Genomic DNA, 13,819 nt, shown 5'->3' on the forward strand with positions numbered 1-13,819 from the left:
CCCTCACCCCGTTGCCCCGCGGGTCGCGGCCCCGCTTGGACGCCTCCAACTTTTCGGACACGGAACGGAGCGGCTCCGGCCACGGTTCCATCACAGCCGCCGTCCCGGGGCCGGAGCTCAGAGCCGCGGCCGCCCCCCCACACACACACCTCGACCCCCTCCCCTATACCTTCCTCCCCCAACCCCCCGCCGCCCCGGGCCCTTCGTCCGCACCCCACCGCCCGGGGTTCCCGCGGAGCGCGGCCCGCAAAATGCAGCAGCACCGAAAGGCGACGCGGCGGGGGGCGGCGGGGGGCGACCGGGGCAGGACCCCCCCCTCGGGGTGAGGGGGCCTGGGGGAACGGGCGGTGGTCCCGGCGGGGTCACTCCCCGGGGCTGAGCGGAGCGGTGGGGTCGGGGCGGGGGGCGCCGCCCGGGGCGTGGAACGGGGGCGCCGCGGGGGAGAGGGGGGGCGGCTCCGCCGGGCGGGGGCCCCCGGGGGCGGCGGCGCGGCGGTTCCGCGGCGATTTCGTTGATGCGGTTCGGCCGCCGCTGCCCGCTCCGTCCCGGCGGGACCGCACCTCCCCGGGAGCCCCGGGCGCGGCCACCGTGGGGGGGGGGGGGGGGATGGAGGGGGGATGAAGGGGGGTGAAAATGCCCCGAACCCCCCGGGAGGGGTCGGGGGAAAAATGCCACCTGCGGGGCCGGCGGGGATGGGGGAGGAAGAGAAGGATGGGGGAGAACGAAAGAAGGGGAAAAAAGGGCGAGACGTGGCGGAGAAACCAAACCAACATGGAAGTTGCCTTTTCTCCATTCAAGTTTCCTCGCTGCCCTCCCAACCCTCCACTTCTTACATAACTCACCTTCGGCGCTGACTGGAGGAATTCTTATTTCATTGTTCCCAGCATCTTCTGGGAGCGGGACGTGGCTCCTTGAGGTGCTCCAGCCTCCTGCAGTCCTCTATCCAAAAGGAGGCGAGAGTGGCATCTCTACCCAGCAAAGGGGGTACCAGCTCTGCTGCCAGTGCCATATGGTTGGCACGTCATGCGCGAGAGCTATCACATGAGAGCTAATGATTGACATGCGCTTGCATTCAGGGAGATTTGTCTCTCTGGGGAAGGAGGACTCGCCATCTGTCACTCTGTACTCAAAAAAAAAAAAAAAAGAAAAAGAAAAAGAAAAAGAAAAAAAAACCCTCAACCCTTCCAAATCTCCAGATCTGCCTCCATGCTGCAAAATGGGACCTGGGCGAGATGCAGGAGATAGCGGGGCTGAACAATGGAGAGAAGGGCAGGGAGATGGAGCCGGGCTCAAGGGGAGGCCTGGGTGTGATGGGGGCAGCCGGGGGTGCTGGCTGAGGGGGGGATGCCACAGGGAGCCTCATTGCGAGCTGGCATCGGCGGATGGCTGCACACAGAGCCTGGCTCGCCCGGCTGCGTCCCCACCCGCTGCTGCAGAGCGGGGCCCGGTGTGGGTTGGGGGCTGCGGGTGGGCACAGCCCATGGGAGCTGGCAGCGCGGCCGGTGCCCGGTTTGGCCGTGCCGGTGTGGGCACGGGGAGAGCTGTGGGCTGTGGGTCCCCATGTGTGGTGGCATCACTGTTCACCCCGGACCCCTCTGGCACTCCCCAGGCTGCACGGCTGTGCCATCCTTTCTTTACAAACCCAGCAGCACAACCCTGCACAAATGCATCCAGTTTTCAGCACGTTCCTACGTGTGTGTGCATGCACTGGCATGTGTGTGTACATGCATGCAGACCTGTATGTGTGCATGTATGTGAACCATCTCTCCCATGCAGCAGGGCACGCATTGAGCCCTGAGGCCATGGGTCCCCCAGTGCCGATGGCTGGGGCCGTGCTGTGCTGCAGTGCCACCCACGAGGCCTTTGTCTGCCGTGTGCTGCTGGTCCTCTCCATCCCTGTGCCCCTGTGCTGTGCACCAGCACCTTTGGTGTGAAGTCACTGATCCCCAGCCCCTGTGCCCGCAGTCAGCCCCGTGCATGAGCTCCAGCCCTGCATGGCAGTGCCTTGTTGAGGGCAGGAGGAGGTGACTGTGTCAGCACAGACTGTGGGCTGTACCGTGCACCATTCACCCTGTGCCATGCGTTGAATGGGGGCACATCCCAGGGCAGAGCATGGGGACACCCCTGGGTGCCCTGTGTCTGTGGGTGCCCCATCGCCAGGCACAGCCACTGCTCTCACTCTGCCCGGCTCTGTCCCCTCCATCCCTGACTCAAGTGACACAGATGACAGACCCGTGTCCCCAGACAGGCCTGGACACTCTGTAGGGACACAGTGGCAGTGGGGGCTGCTGCCTGCGTGCAGACAAAGGACTCCCCATGCCCATCCACAGGGTCTGTGCCAGCGGCCTCATCTCCCACTGCCCTGGTGCAGGTGATGGGGCTGGCACGTAACAGGGGACCTCGACCAGCAATGTGTGTGTGTGTGTGTGTGGGACATCTCGTGCTGTCACTCATGGCTGTGGCCAAGAAAATGGCACCTGGGATGAAGCTGGGAGAGGCCGTGCTGGTGTCGGTGCCACGTCTACCCGCAGTGCCCTACAAGGGCACAGCACACCCCAGTGCTTCCCACAGCACAGCTCCAGCTCGCCCTGTGCCCCCTGAGCCCCATGAGCCCTCCAAGCCTCTGGAGCTGCCTGAGGCCGAGGAGCTGCCCAAGGGTCAGTGAGAACCACGGCCACGCGGGTACAGGGCCAGGAGGAGCCCCACGCCGCAGCCGTCGCATCCATGCCGCCTCATTAGCAGCAGGAGAGTGGCGAGGGCTGGGAGCGGGCCGGCACCTCATCAGCATGCACAGCCGCTTGGAGGGAGAAGAAAGTGGAGACATGAAACGGGGAGAGCAGATGAAAGGGGAGCGGGGAGATGAAAACCCAAACTGTCTGCTTAATTGCACCAGGGCTGTGGTGGAGGTGGAGAGCTTCAGCCGGCCCGTGAGGGACCTCCGTGCTGCCCCAGCGCTGTCCCTGCCGCTGGAGGAGGCGCAGAGCACAGCGGCCCCATCCAGATTTGGGAGCTGTGTGCACAGGCTCCGGCCCTACACGCTGTAGGGTTTGCAGGTGGGGTTGTTTAACCTCTCCAGGCACCAGAGCCGGCCGCTGTGCTGCCCACCAGAGCCCCTTCTTCTTGCAGTTCCAGCCTTCCCCTCCATCCTGCAGCAGGAGGGCAGCGGACGGGGACAGTGCCCAGAGAGGAGGTGGGTGACGTGACTCGGTGACAGGAGGGGACCTGTGGGCATTAGGGGGAGGATGGTCCGCTGCGATGGCACCGCGCTGGGACACGGGGGGGTCCCGGCCGCTCGCTGTGGGGCTGAGCACAGCAGGGCCGGCTCGGGGCTGATTCGGCGTCTCCCCGCGAGGCGCGGCGGGGGGGCTGAGCTGCCAGATGGAGCCGGCTCCGTGCTGCAATATTTCTGGGAGGTGAAGGCTGCGAGAGATGGATGCGAGCGGCGCAGCCACCGCCGGGGATGTGGCAGCACGGGAAGGGAGCGGAGGGAATCGTGCTGCATGTCCCTGTCCTCGTCCCCATCCCTGTCCCCATCCCTGCGGCCTTTCAGCCCCGAGCTCCCGGAGCAGCTCTGCCTCGTGGGACCCGTCCCTGTGTGCATTGGAGCCGGTGGTGAGCGGGTCCCCGTCTGTGGGGCAACGGCTTCTATGGGGATGGGGCCATGGGGGCGATGCCTGTGCCTGTCTGCAGCGGGACAGCGCTGTCCTGGGTTGGCCGGAGAGCCCCGGGGGGAGGAATTGTGTGACAGAGGGAAACTGAGGCACAGGGAGGGGAAAGGGGTGGCCCTGCAGGGAGAGGGGTCTGGACTCCTCCGGGAGCTGGGGGCTGTGTGCGAATTCCATTTCTTTTGCAGGAGGAGGATGGAGAGGGGCTGCGACCAGACAAGGGGCTCTGGACAGGACACTGTCCCCGCTGCCGTCCCCTCCTGCCCAGCTGTGGACTCAGTTTTATGGCACGAGGTGATCATTGGGAATTGATCAGTGGGAAAGTGCCAGAGCTGCAACATAGAACTGGGGGGGGGGGGCACAGGGCGAGGATGAGGGTCCCGTGTGCCCTTCGTCACCCATCACCAGGCAGGATGTGAGGGTACTGATGTGTCACTGGAGCTCATACCCATGGGGTGGGTGACAAGGCTGCCCTGTGAGGCCACGATGTGCTGTGTGATGCCACAACGGCTGGGCTATGATGTCAGAATGGCTGAGCTGTGACATCACAAAGGAGCATTATGACATCACAAAGGGGCATTATGACGTCACAAAGGAGCATTATGACGTCACAAAGGGCCATTATGACGTCACAAAGGGCATTATGACGTCACAATGGCAAGGGTGGGAGCTCAGCAGTGCCACCGGTGCGGGCACAGCCATGTGTGGGTGATGAAGAGCTGCCGGCAGATGGCTGGGGCTGCCATAGGGATGGGAGGGGGGGGCACATGGTGCACGGATGCTGCCTTTAACTGTGCACCCCCACAGGGCCCCCCCGGCCAGCAGAGAGGTGCTCACTGCCCTCCAATGTGCCAGTGATGGCAGGGAAGGGGCTGTGCTGGCCGTGCATTGGCTGACAATGGGGTGCAGTGGGGTAGGGAGCAGGATGGCATCAGGAACAAAGGAATGGTGCCCAGTTGGAGATATGGGGCTGGGGGTGCCTGGCCTCTGTCCTGCCAAGGTCTTGAGCCAACAGCATGTGGAGGGGATCCATCCCTATGCTGTCATTGATGGGTTTGGCTCTCCCCACCCATCCCAGAGCAATTTGGGGTCTCCCCACATCATTCAGCCTTTACTCCTCATCCTTGTGTGCTTTGGGGGCAGTTTCTTTCTGGGTGTTCCATGTACCACCATCCCTCCTCCTGCTGCTTTGGGGACCACCATCCCAGGGCACCTGGGGGACCCCCATATGGAGGAGTGTTGGATCCCCCATCCCATCACACTGCACCATTCAGCATGGAGCTGATTTGGGGAAGTTGAGGATGGATGTTGGGGGGGGGGGGGGGTAAAAAGAGTTGGGGGGGTGGGTTTAAATCTCCACGGCGACACGGTGACGACAGTCGTCATGGCGAGGCTGCGTGGCCCGGCCCGTTGTCATGACGATGCGCCTGGCACGACGAGTCGCTATGGAGATGGCCGATGGATGGAGCGGTCCCTATGGCGGGGGCCCAGGGCCGGGATGGGGCTGCGGGTTGATAGGGGTAAATGGGGAGGGGGGGGGGGTGATAAGGACCCATAGGGGGGTCGTGTACCCTCCTGTTGTGCGTGGGGCTGGGGCCGTGTGTCGCCTCGTGCCGCCGCCGCCGCCCGGGTTCATTTTGCACGAGGCTTTTCCACTCCAGTTCACACTACCATCTGACAAGCCCAACTTCTCATTTTCAGAGTAATCACTCCGCTGCACTAATTGCACATGCAAATATGCAAATTCGTATTAATTAATTACTATACTAATTAGTTCTGTGGTATTTGCGAGTAATAAATCATTCGGAGGGGAGCGGGAAGCTGGAGACCTGGCCCATTTACACTTCGCATAAAATTTTAATAGGCGCTCCGGCTGATCCGGGACAGCCGAGCTGCTCCGCTCTTAAAGGGCCAGAGCAAGGCTGGAACCGACTGCCCTCACCCCCCCCCCCTCCTCCTCGGTCCTACTAAAGGGGGTGGGCCCATAGGAAAGGGGGTGGGGAGAGGGACCGGCAAACAGGAGGGGCACGGAGATGTGATGGGGGCTGGGGAAACTGAGGCAGGCGGTGGGGTGGTGCCCCCCCCCCCCCCCACAACCTCCACCTCCCCTCCCGACCCGCAGCTCCTGCCCGTGCTCCCCCTGCTGCCGAGCAGCCGCTCCCCGCCGCCACCTTTGGGGATTTTGCAAGCCTTTAATTGTCGTAAGCACAGATTAATTAAGCAGCGATAAACACAAACCCATGCATTATTGATGAATAAGGGTGAGTTCAGGTTGGTGCAAACGTTGTAATTAAATATAAACCTCAAGCTGCCCATTGTTAACTTACAAATTACATTACTATTGCGACATGTGTCGGGGCTCACGCTGATGGGAAGGGGATCACACCCGGCATGGAGACCCCAATCACCCCACACCCATCCAGCCCTGCCCCAACCCCGACCCACACGGCACCAAATGGGCTCCATCCATCCCAAAGCTGTTCTGAATCTCCAGTGGGGCCCAAAGTGCAGCGTGATGTTCTGCTGATGGACACTGCGTGCACAGAACCCTGTGCATAAATGTGAGCATCCTCTGCACACACACACATCCCATGCACACATATGCACATCCTTGCACACACAACAGCCCCCACACCATCACAGCATCCCACCCATAGGGGCTCAATGCCCCATATCCCCCCACATCCCTACACCAGAGCAATGGCTGCAGCCTACACTGACCACCCCCTTTATGGCTGCCCATCTCAGGGTCTCCACGACCCCCTTCTCTTTTCCTCCCCTTCCCCCATGTGCCTGGATTTGCCCCCGTAGCCCCTCACCCTGAACCCCTCCCTAACACAGAGATGCCACCCTCACCGTAGGGACCACATCTCCCCATCCCTTCCATTATGGTCACCCCACATACATTCGGGCCACCCTCATCCCATGGGGACTCTCCGTGCTGGGGGTAAATCACAACAATGGTTGTGGGGAGGGGGATTTAAGGGGGGGGGGGGGAATAGCTCGCGAGATGTGTGCACCCGGCTGCTCCCAGAGTGCCCCTCTCTGGGGCGGCGGGGTAGCGGGGCTGGCAGCTGTTAGCTATTTATTAACCAGTCATGGTTAAATTGGTTTATAAATTAACAGATGTTTTAACTTTATTCTTTCTTCTGGGAATGGAAGCAGCAAACTGGTCCGTGCTTAGAGGCTGGGCTCGGTGTGGGTCGCCTGCCCTTTCTGAAAGGGTCCTTGTAGGGTGGGGGGGAATGGGGTGGGTGCCCCCCATCCCGGCAGGGCCCCTATTCCAGCAGGACACAGCGGTGTTGGTGGGGTGGTTATGGGGCAGTGGGCGCACGGGGTGGCATCCCTGCGGCTTTTGGAGGATGTGTGCTGCAGGAAGGGAAACTGAGGCAGGGCTGGGGGCTGCCCCACGCTTTTCCCTCATTGCTGCCCCCCTGGGATCCAGGTTTTGGGGTCTCCACCCATTTAACCTCTCAGTCCCCAGGGCTGGATGAGCCCGGTACCCGGTGCGGTGCGTCCTTCCCGGAGCTGAGCTCGGTGCCCGCAGCCCCGGGAGGACCTGGAGAACCTGGAGAACCGCTCCGCTGCTCAATGCGTGTCCCCCCCCCCCGGGTCCCGTGGTGCCACCGCGCCGGGGCTGACACCTGCTGGCCGCGAGCAGCAGCGCCGGTGGCACCGGGACACGGGGACGCGGCCCCCCCCCACCTCATGGCGACACGGAGCTGGGACCCCATCGGTGTGCAGGGACCCGGCCGTGCCCCACTAATCCCCCCCCCGCCAGGTCCTGACAGGGGCACGGGGACACGATCCTGCCCCGCGTCTCCCCTGGAGCCCCCCCGGATTTGAAGGGAAATAGATGAGAGCCCCCAACCCGCCCGTGTGCAGCCCCCCGTGATGGGGGGGGGGGTTGGAGGGTTGCAGCCCCACCGTCCAGCGCTGCTCTGTGCCACAGTTTCCCCATAGCACATAGGGATGCTGGGGGGGGGGGCGCGACCCCTCGTGCAGCACCGTTTAGGGGAAGGGAATGGGCGGGACCCCCCCGGCCCCACTTTCTCCCTGTGGCTTCTCCCGGAGGGCGGCTCCCAGCTCGGAAGGGGTTAAGGCCCCCTCGACCCCCCCCCTCCCCGTTGCTCCCACGAGCGCTCCCACGCGTGTTCCCACACCCGCACCTCCTCTGCACCCCAGGGAGCTCTCGGCCCCCGCCCGCCGCCCCCGCTGCGCTCTGATGGGATGGTGAGGGGGGTTGGGGGGGAACACAGGAGGGGGGAGGACCTCAAAAGTGCCCCCCCCCAGGACCCCACTCTCTGCAGGACCCCCAGCATCCCGAGAAGGGGGGACTGTTATGGATGGGATGAAAAGGTTCCCCAGGGTGGGGGACACGGGGGGCACAGAGATACCCACCGACACCCCCCACCCTAACCCCGCCCCATCCGTGTCCCCGCCCCCATCACTGCCCAGACCCCGCCTACCCAGCACTCACCTTTCGGACCCAGCATCCTCCTGCTCAGCACCCACGTGCGGTGCCTCGGCCGTGCTCCATCCCCGCACCGACCCCTCCCCACAATCCCCTGTCCCCACATTGCTGTGTCCCCATCATACTCCGGCCCTGTGCATCCCCACAACCCCTCACTCCTCCCACACCCTGTCCCCACAGCACCCCATTCCCCCACAGCATCCCACCCAGCACAGCCCATCCCCATCCTTGCAGTGCCCGTCCCTGTGGCCGTGCTGTCCCTGCGGTGGCACCGAAGCTCCCCTTCCTCCCATTGCTGGCAGGTGGGGGGTGAGCGCTGCCTCCCGCACCCTGCTGCTATTTTTACTTTCTCTGCAGGAGGATTCGCTGCTGCACGGAGCTGCAGCCCCCACAGTATGGCATGGCACAGCACGGCACGGCACGGCACGGCATGGCACGGCATAGCATGGCATAGCATGGCATGGCACGGCACAGCACGGCATAGCATGGCATGGCACGGCACGGCACAGCATAGCATGGCACGGCACGGCATGGCATGGCATGGCTCCAGAACAGCACAGGGAGCTGCAGAGCTCAGCCAACATTGACCCCACAAAGAGCAGGGCCGCACCGCTGCCATTTTGCACTATGGGTGAGCATGGAAGCACACATGGGGCAGTGGCTGCAGCACCACATCCCATCCCCATCGCTGTGTCCCATTACCCGGCTGTGCCCACAGGGACAACGTGGGCATAAGTGGGGGCTGCTCATAGAGCTGTTATTGGGGCCGTGGGTGCCCACGCTGCTGCAGAGCAGGGAGGGGACCCGGCCACCCCCTCACACTGCGCCTTGGTGTGCGGGAGGAGAGGGAACGGCAGAGGGAACCTGTTGCCATAACAACTGCTGGTCCCACACGGGGACAGGATGGGAACAGGGAGGATGCTCAGGGTGGTGGCCGAGGGATCCCGGCTTCACCCCCTTTAGTGCTGTGCCCACATGGGCAGCCCATGGCCGTGCTTGCACCACGCTGCACGTGGGGGCACCTGTGGCCGTGCCGTGCCGTGCTGGGCTGCTGTTCCATGGCAATGTGCCACCGAGGTAAATATTTTGCTGGAGCTGCAGCTCCTGGCCTGCAGCCACTGCTGGCCGTTGGAACACAGGGAGATCAGAAGGCTGAGCCCGACACCCCCCTTCCTTGCTCCGGTTTCCTCCATGCTCTCGGCACCGCCCGGCCCTGCTGTCCCATGTGTGACATCCAACAAGTAATGGCCGTCCCCACGCAGGGCTGGGAGCTCAATGTGGCACATACAGCACCGTGCACCAAACACGGGAACAGTGGGGACATGAGCTGTGCCAGGGGTGGGTGCGTCCCCAGTCCCGTGCCCCGATCAAAGTCACCTGGATTTTATGAGCAGAGGAACTGGAGATGGGCAGCTTTGGTGTTTTCTGCTCCTCCAGGAGAGGACTTTGGCTTTGGGGGAGTTTTTCATAGGGAAAACCACAACGTTCCAGAGCGTGGGGTGACAGAATGAGCTTCTGGTCCTGGATCACGGCTCATGGTGGTGTGGGGACCCGCAGCACAAGGGCAATGGGACATTTCAGAATGCTGTGTCCTGATGTGCCCACAGGATCCATCTGCACAGATGTCCCCCGTGGGGCTGGCCACATCCCACAGGCAGACCTTGTCCCACAGTAGGAGTCCCCATGCCATGGGGCAGCCCCCAAAGCTGTGCCCCACAGTGACCCACCCAGCCAGGCTGCCCACAGCTGCCCTCCAGTTTGCAGGGAAACCGAGGCTCCAAGCACTCGGATGCCCACAGCCACACACAGCCCTGTCCCGTCCCACACAGCCACTGCCGTGGGCCCCCCCGGTGGGGAACGGGTTAAGGGGCCCGGCAGGCTCGAGCCCCCCTCCCGGGCTCCCCGAGGGCTCATTATCCATGGCCTCAGCCCCCCTGCCCGGGGGATGAATAATGCAGCGCGCTGGTAGGAGCCGTGTCCTCCCTCCCTCTCCTTCCTCCTCCTCCTCCTCCTCCTCGCGGCTCTGCCTTCCCCACCTCCCGCCGCTCAGTCCTTACCGTGCTCAGCCCGGGCGCTGCCGAACTCCGTGTGGCACCGGGCAGCAGCACAGACCCTGCAGCCATGGACCCCAAGGACCGCAAGAAGATCCAGTTCTCGGTGCCGGCCCCCCCCAGCCAGCTGGACCCCCGCGCCGTGGAGATGGTGAGCGCAGGGTGACAGTGGGGTCACTGTGGGGTCCTCAGCGTGGCACCGTGTTTCTGCTGACCCCGGGTAGAGAGGGACCGGGGGGTGAGGGTGGTGCCGGTGGTGTCCCATGGGTGCCCCGAGGTGGAGGAGAGCTGGGCAGGGGACAGGACGGGGATGAGAGGGAAGGGATGGGACGGGGAGAGAGGGATGAGGACTGGGTGGGATAAGGGACGGAGGAGATGAGGGGGAGGGGATGGGTGGGATGGGGGCACAGAGAGGAAGGGACGGGGAAGGGGATGGGAGACACAGGGACAGGACAAAGTGCTCGAGGTCCTGTGCCAGCCAGCAGCAGTTTTGTGCAGGAGTTATGCGTGGGAATAGGGCAGGACAAGAACGGGACAGAAGGGAACGGCTGGGACAGAGCGGACAGGAATGGACAAGAACAGGACGGGACAAGACCGGGGACAATGAAGGCTGTGCCCAGCCTGAGGGAGCACCCCCAGGACACGGCTCCTGTGTACCCACAACTGTGTGGGGCTGTGAGGGGTTGGGGGAGGTAGGGGACAACATGGGGACCCTGAGATGGGGACATGGCCCCTCCGTGGGGCACAGCACCTGTCCCCTGCCCTGTGCTACTGAGCACCCCATGGGGTGGGGACACGATGGGGCTCAGGGTAGGGGACAGGGGACAGAATAACACTGCTGTGCCTCAGATCCGCCGGCGGAGGCCCACACCTGCCATGCTGTTCCAGCTCTCCGAGCACTCATCCCCAGGTGAGCCAGGACACGGACTGGCACCAGGATGGGGATGGGGGGGACAGACAGGGGGGGATGGATACATTGGGTGGCCCTGGGGGCAGAGGCAGCTGCTCCAGGGCTGGGAGGTGTGGGCAGGGATGGGATAAGGCAACAGGGATGGGACGAGGTGCCACAGGTGGGATGGGGTGGAAGGGATGGGATGTGGGGGTGGAGGTGGGACAGGTATCCGTGAATGGGATGTTGTGGTTGGAATGGGACACGGTGGCAGGGATGGGAGCTCAGTGACAAGGATGGGATGTGGTGTCACGTCTGCTATGGGATGTCAGGGATGGGTGGCGGGGTGGGGGTGTGGGGGGGTCACACACAGGATGGGGCAGCGGGGCCAGGGCAGGGGCTGCAGCTCCAGCACCCGTCCTACCCACCCATTCTCTCCTGGCGCTGCGGATGGAGAGGACGAGTCCCTGCCCTACCAGGTGAGTGGGTGCCGTGCACCTCTGTCCCTACAACAGCCCCCAGCCCCCCCCTGAGCCCCCCTTGTGCAGCCTCCCCTCAGCGCAGTCACCGCCGTGTTATCGTGCTGCTGCCGCCCGGCCCCGTCCCAGCGCTTATCGCTTCCCTGCCCTCTCCCGGCCCCTGGGGGCGGACACACGGCGTTGCGGGGACGGGACTGGGGTCGGGCTGCGACACAGGGACCTCGTGGAGCTCGAGTCCTCATCACCGACCCCCCGGTCTCTAGTGCAGCGTCCCCATCACACGGACACTACATTGGGGCTCAACCTCAGGTCCCCATTGCAGGGTGCTCTTACAGAGTCCCAGCCTCAGGGGTCTCATCCCACAGCCCCCAATGTGGGACCCTGAGCAAAGTGTCCCTGTCCCCAAGGGGCTCTTCCCTAGACTCCCACAGTAAGATCCCCATATGGCACCTAGTCCTTGTGGGGTCACGGGTGTCCCCGATGCGGGAGTGGCCGTGTCCCTGTCCCCAATGCTGGTTGCTCTGTCCTGCAGCGATCCGGTGAGGGCTGCCTGCTGAAACCAAAGAGGACCAATCCGTGTGCCTACACACCGCCCTCGCTCAAAGGTACCGTCCCCAAAGGCCGGGTTCCCCCCAGGGGACTTTTAGCAGCTCCTGGAGCTGGATGAGCCCCCAGGTTGCTGGTATCTGGATGGAGAAACTGAGGGAAGGGGTGCATACGGGGTGGGTGCAGAGCAGTGGGCTGGGGGAGCTGGGCACGCCGCACCCATGTGCCTCTCCCAGTGCTTCCCAGTGCTCCTGGAGCCAGAGTGGGGGCTGATCTCGGTGCCCCACAGCGGTGCAGCGCATCGTGCAGTCCCACCTGGAGAGTGGCATGGGTGCGGGGGACAGCTCTGATGGAGAACCTGATGATGGGGACCCCGAGCTGGCCCGTGCCTGCGACCCAGACAGCGCCCTCGAGTCTGGTAAGAGGGATGGGGGACATGGGGATAAAGGCAGCTGCAGCCTGGGGGGTGTCAGGACATGGGACTGGGGGCTGCCAGCTGCTGTGGGGGGACAGGGGCTGCAGTGTCCCCTGCCACGTCCTGGAGCCACGCTGATGGCAGCCGGTCCCCCCGGTGTTGGCTCTGGGGGGGGAGGTTTGTCTCCTCTGCCCTGGGCTCATCTCTGCCCTTCTGAGAAGCCCTGGGGAGCCAGACCAGAGCCGAGAGGAGCGTCTTCCCTGCCACCAAGGCACACAAGAGGAAAGGTAATGGGGACACCATAGGGATGGGAACAATGAGGGTTTGGGGACACTGTGGAGACTGGGGTGGGAAGGGGCTGAGGATGGTTCCACTATGGAGACTGTAACCCTGCATGGATGGGAACTCTGAGGATGGGGACACTGCTGGGATGGGGACAAGGAAATTGTAAGGTTGGGGACATTGTGGTGACATTGGGGACCTTCTGAGGATGAGGTGATGGATGGGGCCAGCTCGGGAACAGGGAACCCTGTGGGGCCGATGTGGCTTGGGGGTCACTGTGGGGCAGCCCAGCGGCCGTTCCCCCCCCATGGTTGCCCATCATCCCCAGGGGGGCAGAAAGTTTCCTTTGCGGGCGGCATCTCTGAGCGCAGCGAGGACCTGAAGGCGCTGACTGTGTCTGACATCCCCGAAGACCCCGAGGATCCCGAAGGGGGCGAAGGTGACGAGGAGGAGCCGGATGACGGCAGCGGTACGGGGCTGGGGGGGGTCCCTGCCCCCTTGGATGGCAGCAGGACCCCCGGCTGAGCCCGTGTTACCTTCAGAGCACAGCGAGGAGCGGCGGCACGTTGGTCTGGCTGGGACGGAGCGCCGCCGTTCCCCGGTCCCATTGGGCACCAGCTAGCCGGGCCTGCCCCCCTATGGCCCCCTATGGCCCCCTATAGCCCCCTATGGCCCCTATAGCCCCCTATGGCCCCCTATGGCCCGGCCCACATCGCTTCGCCCCCCGGCCCAGCTCGGAGCCGGAGCTTCGCGTGTGTCCCCGCATGGATCGCGGCCTGGTCGGTGGGACCGAGGCCTCGCCCCGTTCCCATATCACTGGGGCTGGCGATGAGGCTGCGGTCCTACAACCGGGGCCTGCCCCGCGCCCCCCCCGCATGGCAGCAATGGCCGCAATAAACAACTGTACAGAGCGCTGGGCCCGTGTGTAGGGGCGGTGGGGGCCGGGATGGGCCGCGTGTTTCCCGGTGCCGGTGGTTCCGCCCCGCTCCGCTCCCCCGCTGTCCGCCATGTTTGCGGC

At 64.1% G+C, this 13,819-nt stretch overlaps 2 protein-coding genes across 3 annotated transcripts in view; one reads left to right on the plus strand and one right to left on the minus strand.

Moving 5' to 3' along the window:
* The window catches only part of NEUROD2 (neuronal differentiation 2), a 2,688-nt gene extending 1,616 nt beyond the window's left edge, over positions 1 to 1,072 (minus strand). The window contains exon 1 of the mRNA XM_015885555.2: positions 843 to 1,072. The gene's annotated coding sequence lies outside the window, so the exon portion shown is untranslated. The remainder of the gene's footprint in view (positions 1 to 842) is intronic.
* Positions 1,073 to 10,124: 9,052 nt separating this feature from the next.
* PPP1R1B (protein phosphatase 1 regulatory inhibitor subunit 1B) lies at positions 10,125 to 13,712 on the plus strand. 2 transcript variants are annotated; one of them, XM_015885862.2, is made up of 8 exons: positions 10,125 to 10,341; positions 11,040 to 11,100; positions 11,536 to 11,558; positions 12,091 to 12,163; positions 12,394 to 12,522; positions 12,741 to 12,806; positions 13,130 to 13,270; positions 13,344 to 13,712. In XM_015885862.2, the coding sequence occupies exons 1-8, from the start codon at positions 10,261 to 10,263 to the stop codon at positions 13,421 to 13,423; spliced, it is 654 nt and encodes a 217-aa protein (XP_015741348.1). In that variant the 5' UTR covers positions 10,125 to 10,260; the 3' UTR covers positions 13,424 to 13,712. The 2 variants fall into 2 exon arrangements, with proteins under 2 accessions (XP_015741348.1, XP_015741347.1); XM_015885861.2 differs by having other exon boundaries at positions 10,128 to 10,341; positions 11,530 to 11,558.
* Positions 13,713 to 13,819: the final 107 nt, after the last annotated feature.

This window comes from Coturnix japonica, chromosome 27 (genome assembly GCF_001577835.2).
Source record: "Coturnix japonica isolate 7356 chromosome 27, Coturnix japonica 2.1, whole genome shotgun sequence".
Lineage (NCBI taxonomy): Eukaryota > Metazoa > Chordata > Aves > Galliformes > Phasianidae > Coturnix > Coturnix japonica.